At 43.3% G+C, this 22,086-nt stretch overlaps 1 protein-coding gene across 1 annotated transcript in view; it reads left to right on the forward strand.

Moving 5' to 3' along the window:
• The window catches only part of DYNC1H1 (dynein cytoplasmic 1 heavy chain 1), a 68,177-nt gene that overhangs the window by 24,952 nt on the left and 21,139 nt on the right, over positions 1–22,086 (forward strand). Inside the window, exons 20-43 of the mRNA XM_066629163.1 lie at positions 158–367; positions 2,096–2,242; positions 2,434–2,600; positions 2,798–2,971; positions 4,187–4,352; positions 4,441–4,629; positions 4,999–5,193; positions 5,329–5,611; positions 5,927–6,027; positions 6,369–6,528; positions 6,992–7,235; positions 7,706–7,889; positions 9,472–9,684; positions 13,967–14,205; positions 14,317–14,473; positions 15,501–15,728; positions 15,866–16,096; positions 16,252–16,392; positions 17,048–17,281; positions 18,225–18,431; positions 18,514–18,635; positions 19,093–19,258; positions 19,381–19,544; positions 20,563–20,692. Coding sequence (XP_066485260.1) covers positions 158–367; positions 2,096–2,242; positions 2,434–2,600; positions 2,798–2,971; positions 4,187–4,352; positions 4,441–4,629; positions 4,999–5,193; positions 5,329–5,611; positions 5,927–6,027; positions 6,369–6,528; positions 6,992–7,235; positions 7,706–7,889; positions 9,472–9,684; positions 13,967–14,205; positions 14,317–14,473; positions 15,501–15,728; positions 15,866–16,096; positions 16,252–16,392; positions 17,048–17,281; positions 18,225–18,431; positions 18,514–18,635; positions 19,093–19,258; positions 19,381–19,544; positions 20,563–20,692 — 4,452 coding nt within the window. The remainder of the gene's footprint in view (positions 1–157; positions 368–2,095; positions 2,243–2,433; positions 2,601–2,797; positions 2,972–4,186; positions 4,353–4,440; positions 4,630–4,998; positions 5,194–5,328; positions 5,612–5,926; positions 6,028–6,368; positions 6,529–6,991; positions 7,236–7,705; positions 7,890–9,471; positions 9,685–13,966; positions 14,206–14,316; positions 14,474–15,500; positions 15,729–15,865; positions 16,097–16,251; positions 16,393–17,047; positions 17,282–18,224; positions 18,432–18,513; positions 18,636–19,092; positions 19,259–19,380; positions 19,545–20,562; positions 20,693–22,086) is intronic.

A 22,086-nucleotide genomic window follows, 5' to 3' on the forward strand; every position in this document is an offset into this window, starting at 1 on the left:
CTTCAAGTTCGCAGGGTGCCGGTGGCCTCGAACTGGCGATCTTTGGATATTATCTTCAGGCAAATGGAGGCTCAACCCTCTAGACCAGACCATCCTCTTGGTTTTAAACAGTGTGTTAATACATGAAAAGCCAAGTTTATGAATTTTCCTTTCTCAGATAAACATGTTGGTGATTGAACTGAAGTCAGAGGCTCTTAAAGATCGTCATTGGAAACAACTGATGAAGAGGCTGCATGTGAATTGGGTCGTTTCTGAACTAACCCTGGGACAGATTTGGGATGTTGACTTACAGAAGAATGAACTGATCGTGAAAGATGTGCTGCTTGTAGCGCAGGGAGAGATGGCATTGGAGGAGTTTTTGAAACAGGTTACTATTGGCTTTTGATACTTGGTGTATGGCCTAGTGAACCAATATAAAACTGCTAACCTTTCCTTAACATAAAACAAAAAAGAAAAATTGTTAGTCTTTGCAATCAATCAATCAATCAATCAATCAAACCTTTATTAGGCATAAAAATTAACATAATATCTCTAAACAATCAAATATATAAATATGTGTTAAAAAAGAGAAATAAAATTAAAGGTTAAAACACAGCAATTACTTGCGAGGTAACTCTAGGTTGCTTAGGACCAACAGATTAGCCTGCTTCAAGTTGCTCAGGTGTAAAAATTTCACAACTGGAAGGGTCATGAGTTCAGAATCCCCTGCCAACAAAAATTGTAGACATTCTCAGGGAGACCTTTTTTAGTTCTTAACAATGGGAGAAGGTACTGGTCTCTGGGCACTTGATGGCTAACACAGTGCAAAACAATGTGTAAAAGAGAGTCTACTGCTCTAAGGCCGCAGTTACAGACTCGTTCTTCCTTCAGGGCGTTTCTAAACCTGCCAAGTAGGTCTTTAGAAGGCAACACGTTGCAGAAAGCTAATGTAAAAGCCCTCCTTGCAAAGGGACACTCCAAGAAGGTCAGATACTTTGGGTTTTGACCAAATGTATTATTAAGGTGGAAATTCAGGGGCGAACATTTTTTTTGTGCTGCGCCCAAAATCTCTTGCCTTTCTATATCAGTAAATCTTGTTATCAGGAGCCTAATAGAAACCTCAGGTGTAGTAGCTCCTTGTAGATCTGCCTCGAGGCCCATTTGTCTAATTTTCTTATAGAAAAGAGCTAAGCCGGGAGATAACAGTGGGTCAGTCAGTATCCCTTTTAACAATGGGTTTTGATCAACCCTGAAGCACACTTTGGCCCAGTATTTTAAGAAACTGGACCATGCTAGAAACTCCAGCCTATAGTTAGTCTTTCCAGTTGTAACTGAAGAGAGACCATCTCAGATGCTCTGAATATTAATTGCTTTCATTTGTGAGCTTTCATGTAGGAAGAACAAAGAAAAAATAACAGATCCCACATAAATGTAAGCTTACAGGCAGTATGCATATTTTCATGCAAGTATGACACCTTGTTTCTTAGACATTTAAGGTAAATAACAGGAGTGATGTGTGTGTGTATATATATATATAGGCATATGGAGGAGTGATGTGTGTATATATAGGCATATGGAGGGAGAGCTTCCTGTGAAGGAATGTTGGCAAGAGACTTATTTCAAGATGCACAGCCACTTCTGTACTCTGGAGTGGAGGATGAGTGTTGCTCTGCTTCCTGATCTAATTTGAGATATACTAGGGATTTATTGGGGGAGGGTGTTAATCTGCATTTCCCTGGAACTTTCTGCACTTCCCAAGGAATTTCTCATCAGACTTTCAGAAAACCATTTCACGAGCTCTCTAGCACTCTGTGGGACTTGTTCTAAGAATTTAACTGCTGTGCAAATGCTTGATATAATCTATTTTATTTAATAGCGGTGTTTGAAAATAGTATTTTACTCAGAAGTAAGCCCACTGTGTTCAGTAAGTCATACGCTGTATTTGGAAACAACTGGGAACAAACACCTCTTGTAGTAAAGAATACATCACTTATGTCAACACAGCATGCATTTTTTAAAGAAACTGCATGACTCTGCTGCTTAGAGTCTCAGTCCTCTATTCCAGTCAAATCCTTGTAACAAATGTTCTGAAACATTTCTCTGTTTGCTTTTAAAGATAAGAGAAGTGTGGAATACCTACGAATTGGACTTGGTTAACTACCAGAACAAGTGTCGCTTGATTCGTGGTTGGGATGACCTTTTCAACAAAGTCAAAGAACACATCAACAGTGTCTCTGCAATGAAGCTTTCTCCATACTACAAGGTAGAGTGTTGAGAATTAACAAGTGTTACTACTTAAGCCATACAAGAAGTCTATGTCGTGATAAACTAGCAAGCACTGCATGCAGCTGTATGGCTTAAGCTGTGTCTATATGTTGGACATCTAAGTCATGTAAAAGTGGAAGAAGTTTTAATTCTGTTATATTGCAGTGAAACTCTTCGCTTAATTTATAGGTGTTTGAAGAAGATGCCCTTAGCTGGGAAGACAAACTGAATCGCATCATGGCACTCTTTGACGTCTGGATAGATGTCCAGAGGCGCTGGGTTTACCTGGAGGGTATCTTCACTGGTAGTGCTGATATCAAGCACCTGCTTCCAGTTGAAACGCAGAGGTTCCAAAGGTAATGTTCCAGGCTCAAGTTCAGATGCAAATGTGGTAAACCAAAATGGTTAACTGACCTCTATCAAAGACACTGAATGGAAGCAGAGCAGGCATATGTTGGTAATCTTGTGTATACAAACGTCAGGACAGGAAGCTGATTCTGATTTGTGGGTGAAACCTCAGTTATTCTAATGCTTGCTTCTGTTGATTTTGCAGCATCAGTACAGAGTTTCTGGCCCTCATGAAAAAGGTGTCCAAATCTCCTCTCGTCATGGATGTCTTGAATATTCAGGGTGTGCAAAGATCGCTGGAAAGACTAGCAGACCTTCTTGGAAAGATCCAGAAAGCTTTGGGAGAATACCTGGAGAGAGAGAGATCTTCATTCCCTCGGTATATAATAGGGGTGTTTCAGCGCATCACATTTAATCATATATGAATTGAAATGATCCTGTAGATAATCCTATAAATGGTTTGGCATTAATACTTTGTTCGTCAGATGCTATATTACTTAATCATCGTTTTGTTTTAGTCGTGTCTATTTTATTTAAGAAATTTTTATTCAGCAACCACAGCAGATGTCAGGGCAGCTTACAACAACATATTTTGGTTTATGTCCCCCTCTATCACGTGCAAAGAGAGCAAGTTGCAGTGTTTTTCTTCTCCTTATCAGAGCCAATTAGTATTTATTGGAGAGAGGGATGGCAGTGGAGACACAATCTAGCATAAAAACTAAATGTTTACAAATGTTAAAAAACCATCATAATTTTGACCATATAAAAACCATATATAAATTTTGACATTCAAATAACTTTTAAAATCTAGGGCAGTGGGTCCCAAACTTTTTAGCACCAGGACCCACTTTTAAAAACCACACTCTTATCAGGGCCCACCTGGGTTTAAAAAAAGATCTTTCTGGATCTTCAAAAAAGATACAGAAAGAAAGTAATAATAAAAAAAAACACTCTAACATATATCTCCCTATATTTATGCATGCTTGCAAACTACAGGAGCTCAGCTCCTTTCAGGGCAGTTGGCAGCTATCTTGTAAACTGGAGGAGTTGAACTCTTTGCAGGTTAATCAGCAGCTGCAGTATCTGTTTTATGACTAGCGACAGGGCTTGAGGAAATTATCTGATATTTCAGTCACCCTTTGGCAACCCAACAAAAATCAGGTCGTGACCCAACAGAGGGTTGCAACCAACTGTTTGGGAATCACTGATCTAGGGGTTTTTTATTGTCAAAATTGATATTAGATGTTATACATGGAGTTCTGAAACACGTGATGTGTTTACATTGTGGTGAAGGGCTGTAGATTTGTCGGGTTTAGCTCCAATGGTGTAGTTTAGTTTTTGGATTGAAATGTTTACTGCTTACCATAGTCATATGGTATTACAGCAATTTTTGATATGCTAGAACTGTGTTTTGCATGATGTCTTGACTTGGACCTAAACAATTATGTACAAAAGCTTAAGTCTGCAAATACTTAGATATATTTTCTAATGTGTAAAATTGATCCATTTGTACAGAAATACACTGGATGCAGTTGTACCTTGGAAGCATCTTACTGAACTTTTGGTTCACTGAAGTTTTGAACTTTGTTTTCAGGTTTTACTTTGTTGGTGATGAAGACTTGCTTGAAATAATAGGGAACAGCAAGAATGTAGCAAAACTACAAAAACACTTCAAGAAGATGTTTGCTGGAGTGTCGAGCATCATCCTCAATGAAGACAGCTCTGTTGTTCTGGGAATATCTTCACGTGAAGGAGAGGAGGTATTGTTGCATTTTCTGAGTCGTTTGGTATCCTTGAGTTTTAGTTTTTTAAAGTGTCCCTTAAAACTGCTCAATTCCTCTTTTTCAGGTACTGTTCAAAACTCCTGTGTCAATCACTGATCACCCCAAGATCAATGAGTGGCTCACCCTTGTTGAGAAAGAAATGAGAGTCACACTTGCCAAACTGCTTGCTGAGTCTGTCACTGAAGTTGAAATCTTTGGCAAAGCAACCTCAATTGATCCACCCACCTACATTTCCTGGATTGACAAATATCAGGTATTTGTCCTCTTTAGCATTCTCAAAAGATTGAGTTTGCTGCAGATCTTGGACAAGCAAAAGGAAGCTTGCACAAGGGAACTTCCTTGCTCCCTCCTCTTCATAGCAGCCCATCTCCCCACTCCTCATGAGGGTCAGAGGACCCTTCATTCATAGTAATTCTCTTTCCCCACGGCCCATCCTCACAATTCCCAAGAATCTCCTGATTCTCAGTGACTTTAGGGGAGAGATTGCGGGGAGCAGGCAATCCCTTGCGTGAGTTTTCTTCCATTCACATAAGATCTGGCTCAAATCCCGTTTGACTTATAGAAATTGGAGGTGGAAATTTTGGGCAAAAGTAAGCATGTTTTGCTTTTGTTTACTTTTTAGGCCCAACTTGTTGTCCTCTCAGCCCAAATTGCCTGGTCAGAAAATGTGGAATCGGCTTTGAATGGCATGGGTGGTGGAGGTGACAGTACTCCTCTGCAGTCTGTACTGACTAACGTTGAGGTCACTCTGAACGTGCTTGCAGATTCGGTGTTGATGGAGCAGCCACCTCTCCGCAGAAGGAAACTGGAACACTTGGTAAACTGTCATCTTCAGCAGCTCTTCTCAACTCTGATATGTTTTCAGTTTATTTTAAATTTGCCTTCCCTTGTGAGATACGTAGTTGCAGTGCTTAAGTATCAAGCTATTCATGTTATTTTACTTCTTTTAAAGATCACCGAGTTGGTACACCAAAGAGATGTTACAAGATCATTGATCAAAAGCAGAATTGACAACTCCAAAGCCTTTGAGTGGCTGAGCCAGATGAGGTTCTACTTTGACCCTAAGCAGACAGATGTGTTGCAACAGTTGTCTATTCAGATGGCAAACGCCAAATTCAACTACGGCTTTGAATACCTTGGTGTCCAAGATAAGCTGGTACAAACTCCACTTACAGATCGCTGTTACCTGACAATGACACAAGCTTTGGAAGCCAGGCTGGGAGGATCTCCATTTGGTAAGTTGCTAAAAATGTATGTTCACTAGTATGTACTATACACCATCTGACAATAATTTTCTTAGTGTGAATGGTGTGCAAGTAGCAAAGTAATTTTTACTGTTCACAGCTGCCCTTGCAGTGACCCTTATTAATCTCCACTTTCAGCTTAGCATTTTTGGAAAATATGTACCTCCACAAACAGTGAATGTTTGAGAAAGTATATAGCAATTAACTGATAATGAATGTTGGGTACAACTGTAGTATGGAAGGATGCTCTTTGCTCAAATAAGGTTTTCTTTTTTAAGTCATGTGTGCTTCTTTTTAAATAAACAGGTCCTGCAGGAACTGGTAAAACAGAATCTGTTAAGGCTCTTGGACATCAACTTGGACGGTTTGTTCTTGTTTTCAACTGTGATGAAACATTTGATTTCCAGGTACAGTGTTCTCAGTTTTAGTTACACTGTAACTCAGTTACAAAACATACCATTTTGATATATTGATAAACTTGCAAGTTTCAATGCTTAGTATGTATTTGCTGTGGCTCAGTGTTGCTGTGGCTTCGTGATACCCACTGAGATAATTCAGAGGAAGGAGATGGAATACCCAAATTATGTATGATGACTTACAAAATACTTGGACCAATCCAATAGCACTTCATTGTTTTTTTAAAACAAAGGAAAAATCCACCCGCATTTTTTAACAGTCCTATCTCCTGTATTTTATCTAATATCCTAGAGTTATCTCAATACTTATGACCTTTTCCTTCTCTCTTCAGGCAATGGGCCGCATCTTTGTGGGTCTCTGTCAAGTGGGCGCATGGGGCTGCTTTGACGAGTTCAACAGACTTGAGGAGAGAATGCTTTCTGCTGTGTCTCAGCAGATTCAGTGTATCCAGGAAGCCTTACGAGAACACTCCAATCCAAATTATGACAAATGTATGACCCTTTTGTTGGTACCACAGCTCACTATTTTTTGTCAAGTATTTTTTTTGCTGGTCATGGGAGGGAAGGATTCGCCCAAGTCCCGTATCCAGCCCCCAGGCCAGGGCTACTCTAAGAGTATTTAAGTAAATACACAAATCATCAATTTTGAGGAATCACTAAAATATGGCCTTATATGGGGTGAGGCCACTGTTCTGTTTAGTCCAGTACTAATCATTCTGGCTCTCCAAGATATCATAGTGATGTTTCATTGTCTGTTAACCCAAGATCCTTCGGACATTTTAGGGGTCAAACCTGGAAGTTTCTGCATGATAAGCAGACTACCACTTACCTATGTCCCTAATAGTGCATAATTATTTTGTGAGGTGGGGAGAACTTAATTATTTATATCCCACTTTTCTCTCTGAATGAGATGGTTTTGCTAAGACTAGCCTCCTAATGGGTAAATCTCTTTCAGCTGCTGCCCCTATTACCTGCGAGCTGCTGAACAAACAAGTGAAAGTGAGCCCAGACATGGCAATCTTCATCACAATGAACCCTGGCTATGCTGGTAGATCAAATCTCCCAGACAACTTGAAGAAATTGTTCCGTAGCTTGGCCATGACAAAGCCTGACCGTCAGCTGATTGCCCAGGTCATGTTGTACTCCCAGGGATTTCGGACTGCTGAAGTGCTTGCTAACAAGATTGTTCCATTCTTCAAGTAAGTAGTGGTGGTTAGTGGACACATGGCATGATTTTACTATTGGAGAGCAGTGTGACTTTCTGCATTGTCTGGTCCTAACTTCTGCTGGTGCTCATAATTCTAAATCTTCAGTTATTCTGATGCCTTTATTGTATTCAGTATAAGCCATATCTTATTCAACACTGGCATAACTGCTGAGCAAAACGCTCACACACACCCTATTTGTGAACCCCACCTGATTTGCTGTTATGCTTTTTAGGGATGTATAAAGCAGCCTGAGGGCACAATCCTAACCAGGTCTGCTCAGAAGTAAGTCCTATTTTTTCAATGGGGCTTACTCAGGCAAGTGTGGTTAGGATTGCAGCCTGAGCCTGTTACACCCAGCAGGACAGCTGTTAGTAACAGTTCTTGAATGCCCTGCTCTATGCCAGCTTCCAATGTTAGTTGTTTAAATACGTTTGTGCCATTTGGTGTCTCTTGTTATTTAGATTGTGTGATGAGCAACTCTCCTCTCAAAGCCATTATGACTTTGGCTTAAGAGCTCTGAAGAGTGTACTGATCAGTGCAGGCAACGTGAAGAGGGAGAGAATTCAGAAGATAAAACGGGAGAAAGAAGAGCGTGGAGAAGTTGTTGATGAGGGAGAAATTGCTGAGAACTTACCAGAACAAGAGGTACAGCTTGGGTTGTATTTGGGGAAAATTTTGTTCAATTCATAGTTACATAAGTAAGCATGTGAATGGTTTTTTTACTGAGAGATCTTCTGTTATCCTGATCCTGTACTGTTCTGGATATCCATAGTCAGTGGCATAGCTAGCGGGGAGTGGAGGGGCGGTCTGCCCCGGGTACCACCCTTGGGGGGGTGACACCACAAATGCCCCCACATCGCTAACATTGCAGAGGTTATGAATAACCCCATCATGCTGTGTACCGTTGGATGCGGAATTTCCAGTGGAATGCAATGCAAAAACCCGATTGAAATACCCATCTAAAGTTATGGCCAAAAAACCAGAAACAAAAAAATTCATGGAACCCTTTGGAAAATGAAACCAAGCCATATCGCATGTTTACTTGTGAGTAGGCAAACTTTCCATAGTTCATCAGAAAGGGCAGGCTGGGAGGAATCCAGTGACACCAGAATAGTTCCTATCCAGTGAAAGCAGCCCCCCAAAAACACCCAGAAAGGAAGTCTCTCCCTCCACGCAGACAAGTGTATTGAGCCCTATGGAAAGCGAAAGTAAGCCACACGGTTGCATTTACTCGCAAGTGTACCTTGGCTTGCAAAGGGGAATGCAAGGCTAGCTGCATGGTTCCAATCTGATGAAAGTGGAGCTTAGCAAATGCTGGAGCAAATGCTCTGGAAGGCAGCACCCCCCAAGGAATAAAACAGAGGCTTTAGCTGGAAGGATTCATTTTATTTGTTTTTAGACTTGTAAAGCCAGGTGGGTCCTGATAGTGCTTTGCTTGAAATATAAGAATTTACACTGAATTGGACACTGGGGAGGGCTGAAAATCTCACTGATATTTTTGTGGGGGGATGTTCTTGCATGCAGGCTACAGAGAAAATTTATTTGTTTTTCTTTAATTATTTATAATTATTTATTTTATTGTGCTTGATGACGTCACTTCCATTGGGTCCCAATGTTAAAAGTTTGAGAACCACTTCCTTAACTCAAAACAGGTCACTTAGACATTCTTGGGGGGGGGGGGTGACACCCTAGTGACCAAAATTCTGGAAATCATTGCTTTTAGGAATAATACCATCATGTTATATACCATTTGATGCAGAATTTCATCCATTGCTTATGGGGAAAGATTCACTGCATTTATTTTCTGACCATTATTATTATTCATTCCAAATCCTGAGCTGCTTAGAGGAAGGGTGGTGTAAATATGTGAATGAATGAATGAATAATTAATAATAATTAATAATGTCATATGGGGTGACAAAAATTTATGGGCCCCGCGTGTCAAATGACCTTGCTACGCCACTGTTCATAGTCACAACTATCTGTGCTTCTGAAACAGTTTTGGTAAGCTGATAGTACGCTTTTGAAATACTGACAGTTTTCTTCTTCAAAAAGAAACATTCTTGGTGTGTTTAAGAAGAGCTGCAACACTGTTAACATTGAGCTTGACATTGCGGTCTGTCTACTTTCAGATGACTAATGCCAATATTCCTATCAGATACAAACTAATAATTGCCTTGTTTTTCTTTGCACCATCTAGCAAGTTAAATGTTCTTTTTCCACATAGATCCTAATCCAGAGCGTCTGTGAAACAATGGTACCCAAACTAGTTGCCGAAGATATACCATTGCTTTTCAGTCTCTTGTCGGATGTGTTCCCTGGCATTCAGTATCATCGTGGAGAAATGACTGCCTTGAGGGAAGAACTTAAGAAGGTCTGCCAGGAAATGTACCTCACATACGGTGATGGAGAAGATGTTGGTGGTATGTGGGTTGAAAAGGTAAGTCATTGTGGCTCTCACTGGCATAATGGCAATAATAGCATAATGCTATTTACACAATACTGTAAAGGCTATTGCCCAGGTATCCCCCCACAAACATTCATGACACAAAAGGCTTGGTTGAAACAGGGCCATGATTTATTCCACTACAAGGCTGCGCAGTGATTGGTGCAATGCAACAGATCCTGACTATACTTCACCCCCCCTTTAGTGCAGGCACCTAAGTAGGAGGAGACAGTTCCTGTCTGAGCCCTCCTTTTGGGCAAATCACCCGGACTCAGAACCTCAGCTTGCCCAAGGCTCCCCCAGGTTCTTCATCACCAACCCCTGGAAATGGGGTCCAGCCAGCTGAATTGTTCTGCCCGTCTTGAGCCGGGAAACCACGAAGGTGAGCATCCCAATTCCATTCTGGGGTCAAGCCAGGCTGCCCCTGATTTGGGTAGCCTTGGGACTCAGCACTGGCCTTAACCCAGCCTGTTGCTTGCCTGAAGGTAGACACCGGTTCCCTATTTCTCCAGTTCCCGCACTACCCTGCCACATGGGGGGCCTAGCCTAGCGCTTAGCATCCCCTTGCCCCATCTAAGAGTCCTCGCAGGACCCGTTGCAAGTCTGACAGAAAGATATGGTTCCCGACCTCTGAGAGATGTATGCCATCTCCCCTGTAAAGGTGCGGCAGAGAGCTCACAATATCTGGGTGGCGAAGCACCGGGCCGCCGGCTGCCAACACTTCCCCCCCCAGGTGTGCATTCACCTTTCTTCTGGCTCTATCAACTCCAGCTGGGCTTGTGGTACACCTCCAAACCTGGCACGGAAGCAGGTCCAACCATATGATGATCAGGCCAGGCATCCAGCTTCTCAGTGTGGCGAGGTCTTCTGCTGCCTGCTGCCTTAAGGACAGCCCCGTCCTCAGGCAAAGGTCATTACCGCCAAGGTGTATGAGAAGCACCTGGGGAGGAGGAGCTCCCTGTATACACTCATATACCATGGGCAGTAACTGCCCCCATTTCATCCCTCTTCTGGCAGCCCACTGCACTGAAAGCTGTGCTGCCAGGCCCAGCTGGGATCCAAGTGCATTCTTGAGAGCTTGCTTGTGAGCCCAGAAGACAATGGAGTGGCCACAAATCAGTGCCCTCGCTGGCAGGGAAAGGCCCCAACCTAACAATTAAAGAAGGAAAAAGAGAACAATGTCAGTAAACACGAATAATCAGATTATAACTAAGACAACCTGCCTGCCTTGGGGTGCACGTAGCTCTTAAATGCCCAAGCTCTCCACCTACCTATTCTTTTGATCTCCCCACTATCATAACCCATGCCAGCAGCACCGTTGCTGCCCCTATCCTAAATGAATGAAGGCCAAATTTGGCTGAGTCCTGGCCAAGGCCATCCAAACACTTCCTTACCACAGCCAGGAACTGGAACCTGCTGAGGGGCTGCAGCCTCCTCTGCCCCATTGGGGGACCATCATTGACATCTTGGGATCCGCTCACTTTGTGCACCTCCTGTGCTACATCGGCCCTATTCCCAGCACAACAGTGCTCCTTCCGCTTGTGCACAAAGAGTGGTCTGTTGGACACACCTCTTTGAGCCACGTACTCACGCGGCCCTGCCACCGGGTAAAGTGGGGAGTTCCCTGCCCCATTCAATTGGACCCACTGTCCGTGACCAACCTGGTCTGTCTTCGACCGCCTCAGCCTCGGCCTCACGCCAGCCTGGGTCCAGTGTACATCTGTGACCCGTAGGGCACGCTCAGAGGAGTTCCACCTATTTTGTGCCAAAACCTCGCCCGAGCGGAAGGCCCCCCCCCCCCAAAAAGGACAAGGGCAGCAGCCCTAAACAGCAGTGCTTCAAATGAAGTGAAACAGACTGCACTGAATGACTCACAGTGAGGCCAGGAGGTCAAACGTAATAGGCTGCCTACTGTCCCCTCCTTTAGGGGACTCACGTGACCACCCTGTCAGCATTCTGCTAATGCGAAAATCCCCGGTGAAGTCAGAAAGCTGTGTGCCTGGGCTGCCGCGTCGCCGCCAAGTGTATTACTTGCCCTGTTATTTGACCTGAGTCTGACTAAAAACTGCATCACGTGCTCCGGGGGGATGGGCCAAACACCCGGGAGGCCAGCAGTAGCCCTGAAGCCCTCAAACTCACCTACTCTCCTTTTATAACTTGCCCAGGTGCTTGGGGCCAGGGAGGCATTCACTGCCCTGTTGACTTCTTGCACCCAAGTTTCACAACCACTGGGGCATGGGGTCCAGCTCTTCCCTCGCGCAAGGTATCAACTGGCGAAAAACGCTCCTCCTGGAAACAAGAGAGAGCATCGGCTAATCCCTTTAGCGGCCGAGCCCCACAATCTCTGAGAATAGCCAATGACGTGTACCGCAACAAGCAAAATACTGCGATATACCATCATTCGCTGAAGCGCTCCTGGGGAATGAGAGGTGGTGGATCAGCCATATCTCCTTCCACACGACATCTTCAAAACCAGTCACTGATGTCAAATTATTGGCCCAAGCTGCAACCCTAAGTGAGTCCTTAGGGTCTCAAATAAAATGACCCCCAAATAAAAAGCAGCTAAGAGGTCCAAACCCACAAGGAAGGAGACCAGGCCTCCTTGCCGTCTTGTTTGTAATTGCAATGAAATGCACGAGGAGAGGGAAAGACTTTCTTTTGAGGCTGTTTTTTTACAACTTCCCTACTCATAAACCCACATTAACTGGACTCCCACCCTAAAGACCTGCCTTCTTTTCAGGTGTTTGAGAAGCAAGTTAAAACATTCCTGTTCAGACAGGATGGGAATTCACCTATTTTATTTATTTCTTCTCTGCCTTGAATATGTGACTTTATCTCCTGCAGGGTGACCAGACATCCTCTTTTTCTAGGACATGTCCTCTTTTTTTAAGTTTTGTGTCCTCTTTTTCTAGAACATGTCCTCTTTTCTAGCTTTGTGTCCTGCGGTGGCACTCTATCATTACCCTTGCATATATGAGGTAACCAGCCAACCAAATTGACCGGACATCCTTTTTTTCTAGGACATGTCCTCTTTGTTAGCTTTGTGTCCTATGGTGGCGCTCTATCATGCTGGCACTGGCTGAGCTGCAAGACCTGTTAGCTGAGCTGCTGGCTGTGGTGGCTGAGCCGCTGAAGTGCATCTACATGCACACTGGACCTCAGAGTTGGCAGGCAAGGCATCCTGTGCCAACAAGTTTTGAGGGCCTCCTTTGTTCTGCCACACCTGGGCGCAAACTGCAGCCTCTACCGCAGTGACACTACCCCTACTCTACCCCTCACCCTGTGACACTATAAGCCCAGGTTGTGTGATGGCCACTGCAGTGGTAGCTAGTCCCTCATGCCCTCCTACCCCTTGGGATGTGAGTGCGGTAATCTCCTGTGCTCCATGTCTACCCAGAAGCAAGACCCGTTATACTCAGTGGGACTTACTCCCTGGAAAGTGGAGCAAGGACTGGAGCCATATGGTCCATGCCTCTGCATGCTTACTCAGAAGTAAGCCCCATTATAGCCCAAGGGACTTACTCCCTGAAAGTGGGGCAAGGACTGCAGCCCTTTGGTCCAATCCTCTGCGTGCCTACTCAGAAGCAAGTCCCCATTATAGCCCAAGGGACTTACACCCTGGCTGCAGCCCCAGAGTGGGCCGAAGGCTGCAGCCCCAGAGCCCCAGCCTCTGCCTGGCTCCTCAGATGTAAGCCCCATTACAGTCCCTGGGGCTTACTCCCCTGAAAGTGGGTGACCCTCTGCAGGCCTGGCGGGGGCACTGACCTGGCACCCACCTCCCAGGCTGCACTCACGCCGCGGGGATCTGGAGGTTGCCCGCTCGCTGGGACACCTCCTGTAGCCTGTGCTCGACCACCTACCAAGCGCAGGGAGCCACAGCAGAGCTGCAGGGTGTGGCTGGGCACCCGCACCTTTCGCAAGCTCCAAGTCACGCAGCCCCACCCACCGCCCCGGGCAGGCGGGGAGAGCCTGGGATCAGCGATCAGTCCTGGGTGGCTCCGCAGCAGGCGGGTCGTGCCCTCCTGGGAAGCAGCAGCAGGAGCTGCGAGCGCCAAGTGCGCTGAGGCCAGCTCCACTCGCAGGGCCAGGGACTGAGCACACCCTCCAGGAACATCTGCTCAGAAGCAGGTCCCCAGCACTCCACGGGGCGCACTTCTGACAAGTTTCCCTCCACCTGCATTAACAGCTGGAGGGCTTTTCTAGAAATCCAGATTTGATTGCTGTACCATTCTGGATTTGACTGTGACAGGCTACTTTTTTCCTCCTCCTACAATAGGTTCTGCAGCTCTATCAAATTACCCAGATAAACCATGGCTTGATGATGGTTGGTCCTTCTGGAAGTGGAAAGAGCATGGCTTGGAGAGTGCTTCTGAAAGCACTGGAGAGGCTAGAGGGTGTGGAAGGTGTTGCACACATCATTGATCCCAAGGCTATCAGCAAAGACCATCTGTATGGTACTCTGGATCCCAACACCAGAGAATGGACAGATGGATTGTTTACACATGTCTTGAGAAAGTGAGTGCATGAAATAAGGTGCTACCTAGAGAAAATACTTCCTGATCCCCAAGTGAGGTTCACGAGCTGTTTTGAACATGTAATCATTCTGTGCTCTACTCTTTCATCTAGGATTATAGACAATGTGAGAGGAGAACTGCAGAAACGACAGTGGATCATCTTTGATGGAGATGTTGATCCTGAATGGGTTGAGAACTTGAATTCTGTCTTGGATGACAACAAGCTGCTAACACTCCCAAATGGAGAACGACTGAGCCTTCCACCAAATGTAAATATTTTTGGTTTTACATTGGAAATAAATGCTCCATCAGATTTACTGTAGAAGTTTTGTCTAGACAATATTGCCAGATTCTGGAACATGCTTGTTAATTTTGAGATGGTGTGAGCATTGTACCAGGAAACCTTTGCCAAAGTGACAATTTTGCTTTGCATGGTTATGTAAATAGACTCTTCCTAGAAAAGGTTCCCTTCCAAACACCTTATTGGGGGACAGTGTCTCCATCCTGGTGGACCTTTGTTTGACCTGTTCAACTAGGAAGATTTTTATCACTTGAACATTCTAGTTAAAGAATACAACTAAACCAGTTCGTACCATTCTGCTTGTAGTGCCTTCTCAATGGGGGTAGGAACTACAGTCAAATGGAGGATTGGTGCATTGTTAGCAGATACTTAATTGGACAGAGCATTGTTGGAAAGATTTTCAGATTCTTTACACTGACACAATGCAAAACAGTCACAGACCTTTTAAAAGGGGTTGGAGGCTTTATTTCTACAATAGTAAGTGAATTACACAAGCCAATTGATTCAGCTTGGATACAAATGTTCACTCTAGTTTCCCATCCTGTTTCTCAAAGAACCACACCCAGAAAACCACATTAAATAAAGTGAGATAAACAAGTTACCCATGTGACACTGTATGTCATTTCCACTTCCTTATTGGGCCTATTATGACAGGTTTGGTGCATGGTCCCGGCTCTAATTAGGTGGTCATACTGCCCTGCACCCCAAAATATTCCCGGCCCACAACTTTAGTTATACAAGATCCTGAAATTTTCCCTTTGGGAAAGTTATGATCTACATGTTCTGCCAATCATCTCTTTAGGTCACTTTGACATAATGACCCTCCTATCCTGTTTTTGAGGGGAACAACAGTCATTCTCTTGGCTCCAATTTCAGTTATTTTTCTCAAACTAGAGAAGATAATTTAACCATTTCTCCTTATCAGCATTATGTTCAAATAATTTTGAAATGTATGCATATAGTAACTAAATGTATATTTCCTGCTTTCTCTTCAGGTGCGTGTCATGTTTGAAGTTCAAGATCTGAAATATGCTACTCTGGCCACAGTATCAAGATGCGGCATGGTTTGGTTTAGTGAGGATGTTCTAAGTACTGACATGATCTTCAACAACTTCTTGGCCAGGCTGAGGAGCATTCCTCTGGATGAGGGTGAAGAGGAAGCCCAGCGCAGGCGGAAGGGCAAGGAAGATGAGGGGGAGGAGACAGCTTCTCCCATGCTGCAGGTATAATTGAAATTCATGACATTATTACATGCATGGTTCATCTATTTCCCCCCCCCCATAAATTGGAATAGATAAATTTTTATTTTTTGTAGCACAGCAACTGCAACCAGTTGACCTAATGAAATGTTTATGAACAGATTCAGAGAGATGCAGCTACAATAATGCAGCCATACTTCACATCTAACGGGCTAGTGACAAAGGCTCTTGAACATGCTTTCAAACTGGAGCACATTATGGACCTCACTCGCTTGCGCTGCCTTGGCTCTCTCTTCTCCATGCTGCACCAGGCTTGCCGCAATGTTGCACAGTACAATGCCAACCATCCAGACTTCCCTATGCAGATAGATCAATTGGAACGCTACATCCAGGTAACTCCCTTTGTTTTGGGAGAAATAAGTGACTTCTTAAGTGTTCTCTCTCTCTCTCTCTCTCTCTCTCTCTCTCTCTCATGGTTTATGTGCACCTTAAATGGAATACTCTTGGCGTTCTGTAATTTTACTGATTGGTTTCTTATCCTTCACAGCGATACTTGATTTATGCAATACTGTGGTCATTTTCTGGGGACAGCCGCCTGAAAATGAGAGCAGAGCTGGGCGAATACATCAGAAGAATTACCACTGTGCCACTACCTTCAGCACCAAATATACCAATAATTGATTACGAGGTAAACGAAAATTCTTTTCAGTTGGGCAGCATGTTCCTTAGGTTGAAAGCCGTTGCTGGATCAGACAAAAGACCCATCTAGTACAGCATCCTGTTTGGTACAGTTGCCAACCAGTTGCCTTTGAGAGGCCCATGAACAGGAAATAAGTGCATGCCCCTCTCCTTCCATTGCTCCCAGCAACTTGTACCTTAAGGTAGCCCAATAGTCATCATGATTAGTGTCCATTGATAGATCTGTCCTCCCTGAATTTGTGCAATCCCCTCTTAAAGCCTTCCAGGCTAATGGCATTGACAACATCTTGTGACAACTAATTCCACAACTGATTATGCACTGTGTAAAGATGTGTAAAGACTTTGTCCTAAATCTTCCACTCTTTGGGTCTTAGGATGACTGCTGGTTCTAGTGCTGTGCAGAGATCGAGGAAGAACCTCTGTCTGAATCATGCATGATTCTATAGGTCTTAATCATACCTCCTCTTAGTTGCCTCTTTTTTCTCTGATTGCAATTGCTTCTGAGGCATATACTTGGATTTAATTGATATAACTATTTTATCAGCTAAATATTGCACATCTATTTAAGTCAGGAAGTAGTTGTTCAAAAGTATAAAGGAATTGCTTTGATAGCAGCAAAGGCAAATAATTTCTTCACACCATAGGTCTCCATTACTGGTGAGTGGGTACCCTGGCAGTGTAAGGTGCCACAGATTGAAGTTGAGACCCACAAAGTTGCAGCCCCTGATGTTGTGGTGCCAACCTTGGACACTGTCCGTCATGAAGCGTTGTTATACACTTGGCTTGCTGAACACAAACCACTGGTACTCTGTGGCCCACCTGGTTCTGGAAAGACCATGACTCTCTTCAGTGCACTCAGAGCTTTGCCTGACATGGAGGTAAGTTGTCTGCGTCTCTCATTTGGAACCTTCAATATGATATGGTGGGTTATTGCATCTGCTGTCACTGAAATTCCATTTTAGCAGTATAGCTGGGCCAGACTATTTGATTTGTCTTGAACTGATCGGTTTCACCAAACTCAAATACAGGCCACTTAACAGCCTTCTGCTTAATGACATACCGCATATATGACGGTGGTCAAAGCACATCAAAGAGGCTGTTAATGAGACAGCTGGGACTCCCACAGCAGAGTGTCTGTATAAACAACAAAGAGGCTCTTAATGCAAAAAAGAGGCAATTAGTCTTCAGTGGCCTGTGCATCCAGCTAGGGTCTGGAAGTGTCTGTTTACACAACAAAGGCACCAGGTTGGGCTGAATGTTTGCTTAACAACAGGGATTGGAGAACATATCCTTGTTAAGTGGCGCACAACTGTATTGTGATGCACAGGTGCAGAAATTCTAATTCCTGCGTGAACATTAACAATAGCTTAGTCTACTTGACTAGAATCTAGAACAAGGCTCAAGCTAGTGTATCAGATTTGTAAACTTAGAGCCTTGAGAAACCTGAACAATGCTATTTATTTTTAAAATGAGTGGAGTTTCAAAAGTGGTAATGATCCTGATTTGGATCCTGGATAGCATGTGAGTTTGGTCTTTAACTCCATAATTTTTAAAATCTAACAGCTAGTGCTAGAGCACGACTGTTGTACAGTTTCACTACTGTGTCTGAGTTGAAACTTGATATATAAACAAAAATGAACACTGCTGGCACACATCTTTTTGGGACCATGGGCCACTGTCATAAATGCACCCCTGCAAAAGTGCAAACTAATTTTTTCATTAGTGATCAAGGCCAGGTTGCTTGGTTTATTTATTTTAACAATACATCTTGGACATTTCCACATTTGTCATCCTACTCTAATTGTGTCTTTCACATCGTAGGTGGTTGGATTGAACTTCTCCAGTGCTACTACTCCGGAGCTACTCCTGAAAACCTTTGATCACTACTGTGAGTACAGGCGTACACCTAATGGTGTGGTATTGGCTCCTGTTCAGCTAGGAAAATGGTTGGTGCTCTTCTGTGATGAAATCAACTTGCCAGATATGGATAAATATGCAACACAGAGAGTCATATCCTTCATCAGACAGGCTAGTAAAAACATAATTTAAAAATTCAGCAGTGGTGGTAGTAGGGTGAAACAGCCCATGTAACAAACTCCTTTTTCCTCAGATGGTAGAACATGGAGGCTTCTATCGTACGTCAGACCAGACATGGGTGAAACTGGAACGAATTCAGTTTGTTGGTGCGTGTAACCCACCTACAGATCCTGGAAGGAAACCCCTTTCACACAGGTAATGTGCTCACAGTAATGTTTATGTATGGCATACTTGTCCATCCTAGGTAATTTTAATGTGCCCTGCATGAGCACATTTGAGACTTGAACCTTCAGCCTGCATCAAAACTTTTGTGCTTTTATAGAAGATGTAAACCTTTCAAATGGACTATTACTATTTAATGGCAGGTAGCATTGAATGTTTTCTCAAGTATGTGTGTTAGCACCATCTTCCAACAGTATTTCAACATCTGTATGTTAATACTTGCATAGGCATTTAAGGACCAAGCTTTCTTTCATTCTTGATTAAAACAGAGCAGGAATGCTTGAAACTTATCTGTGGACTGTTAAGTAGTGTAATTACAGAGAGAATTCGTTTCTGGAGCATTCATGTACTTTTGATTTTGTATGTGTTTAGCCTAAAAGGTGAAATACTAGGAACTTGTCTAGAACTAGTCTCCTGCATGCCTTTCTAGATTCTTGCGCCATGTTCCTGTTGTGTACGTGGACTATCCTGGACCAGCTTCCCTCACTCAGATCTACGGCACTTTCAATCGTGCTATGCTGAGGCTCATTCCATCTCTCCGCACGTATGCAGAACCTCTCACTGCTGCAATGGTTGAGTTCTACACAATGTCACAGGTAACTAACTGGACTAATAATATTCACAGTTTTTAATAAAGCTTATAGGGTAAAACCAGTTAAAATTACATAGACCAATTCCCAAGTTATTATTTACTACTTCATATCCTGTTTCTGTTTAGGAAAGATTTACTCAGGACACACAGCCACACTACATCTATTCACCCCGTGAAATGACTCGGTGGGTGAGAGGTATCTTCGAAGCTCTGAGACCATTGGAAACATTACCTGTTGAAGGGCTCATTAGAATTTGGGCACATGAAGCTTTGCGTCTCTTCCAAGACAGGTAAGAGTCTGAAAATTTATTTAGCAGGGGGAGAGTAACTGGCCCACTTCACCCCAGCAGTGTCTTTTCTAGTGGCTGTCTGCTGGTGTTTTTTTGCATCTTTTTAGATTGTGAGCGCTTTTGGGACGGAGCCATTAGATATTTGATTTTCTTTGCAAACCGCTTTGTGAACTTTTCATTGAAAAGTAGTATATAAATACTGTTAATAATAATAATAAAATGCAAAAGTATGCTTTCTTCCCTACTTCTGAGATAGGCACAGGATAAAGTATGGGCATTCCTTGGACTAACATCTGTTAAATGTAATATGCAAAAGTTCATGTTGTACTAAATTCCTCAAGTTTTCATGCAAACATGTATTCAGGCATTTGTCCCACTGATTCCCCTAGGTATGTCAGTAAATCCTGGTTCAGACTATGGCATGCTGGCTTCTTGGAGCAGACTGTTCTTAGTTAACCACTAGCTAGCACATGGAAAACTGAATTCATGGCAATGTGCATCCTTTTGCCTTTGTAAACAATGTACCTTAACCAAGAATAGCTTTAAATGGTCAGAGATTCAAATATATAGCATAAATCTCTTACTGGAAGTACTAGTCATTTAATAAATAAAATATTTCTTTCTATAGCAGTACTTTTGTCTAATAACATTGGCTGTCATTTTTTAAAGTGGATCTCAGTGCTAAAAAGTTTGGGAAGCATTGTATTGGACACTTTTGGTCTTCTTTCAGTACTAAAACTTCAGGTTTCTTCACAATCTAATTCAAATTTTATCATATGGAACAGTGCAGATATTGCACTGCATTGCAGGATTGTTTGATACTTGCTTGCCATGAATGTCTTTAATCTGTTGCCAGTAACATACAGGGGTTACATTTCACTAACTAATGACTTGGGCTTGTAATCAGAGGTGCTTTCACTGTTGGATATGGTATAGATGCCAAAAAGTAACATTAGCTTGTCTGTTAGTCTTCGCATGTACCATGCTTACCAATAACTCATACACCCGTTTTATCTAGGCTTGTGGAAGATGAGGAGAGACATTGGACTGATGAGAACATTGACATGGTAGCTTTGAAACACTTCCCCAACATAGACAAAGAGAAAGCAATGTCTAGGCCCATTCTGTACAGCAATTGGCTATCAAAGGTAAGACAAACATCCAATGTATTTTCTGTTGCTGATCTCTGCTGTCATTGGAAGCAAGTATATTGTTTCAATACTAGCACAGTTTCGCAACAGCCATATTTGTCCTGGGTATGACTGATAGCTATTGTCACTAATGAGAGTAGTGCATGCTAACTAGCCCAGGGCCAGTTGGCACCAGTTTCCTACCTCATTGGCAATGATATCTCTCTGTTTTGCTCAGCATTCAGCTTTCAGGGAATGTATCTCTTGTGCTATTGGAGCTATTGCTATTTCTGGATGTTGATATTGACATGTTTTGGGGCATGCTGTTTCCTCCTGTAAGTTATTTAGAAATTCCATTTCAAATTGGTGCGGCCTAGGAAATTGAGCTTTTTCTTATGTTCATGCAAATGGTACGGTATTCATTTAAGAAATGTATAATTATTACCTCTGCCATTGGTGGTGAATCTCAGAGTATTTTCTCTAGAAAATCTTTCTTCAGATAATCCTTTAGTCAGAAAGGCCAAACTATAGTTGATCTGTGCATTTTCTATTATTATCCTGACTTCACTTGTACATCATCCCTTGCAAAAAAGGACATGGTTATTGTCTTGAGGGAAAGCATCCCTCACTTTCCCCTCAATATATAAAGGTTAGATATCCTATATAAATTATAGCAGCTTCCCAAAAACTACCCAGTTTCAACTTAAGAAGAGCCCCGCTGGATCAGGCCAAAGGCCCATCTAATCAAGCTTCCTGTTTCTCACAGTGGCCCACCAAATGCCCCAGGGAGTACACACGAGACAACAGGCACAACCTGCGTCCCGGTGCCCTCCCCTGCATCTGGCAATCAGAAGCAGCCTGTCTCTAAAACCAAGAGCTTGCGCATGCCTACTATGACTTGTAACTCGTAATGAACTTTTCCTCCAGAAAGTTGTCCAGTCCCCTCTTAAAGGCATCCAAGCAAGAATGTATTTGAAATGTATGTAATTTGAAATGTATGGAATAACTGTGCTGCTTGGAGTTTGACCATCCCTCTGTATGAAAGTGTCTCCATCAAGGGAGGTGGCCAGGAGAGCCCTTGGTAGAGGACCCATCTTGCCAGCTCCTTGACAATAGAGACCATGGGAGTAGGTGACCCCAGGCCAGCTGTGGTCCAGGACCTGTTGCTAGCACTGGTCTCCAATTCTTTGCAGTCAGATCAAAATGGAAAGAAATACACATGCTTAATCTGTATTCCTGTTGGGATGAATTCTGTCCTGTATGGGAATGTGACTGTTACCTATCCAGCACATGCATAGCTTCCCAGTTGGGGATAGGGCTTCCTAAGTCTGCTTCTGGGGGTTATGGTAGCTGGCAAATAATTTAAAAAGACCTAGGAGGGGCTTGGCATGTAGGAACAAAGTGTTCATTGA

The sequence above is a fragment of the Tiliqua scincoides genome, chromosome 1, assembly GCF_035046505.1.
Source record: "Tiliqua scincoides isolate rTilSci1 chromosome 1, rTilSci1.hap2, whole genome shotgun sequence".
Lineage (NCBI taxonomy): Eukaryota > Metazoa > Chordata > Lepidosauria > Squamata > Scincidae > Tiliqua > Tiliqua scincoides.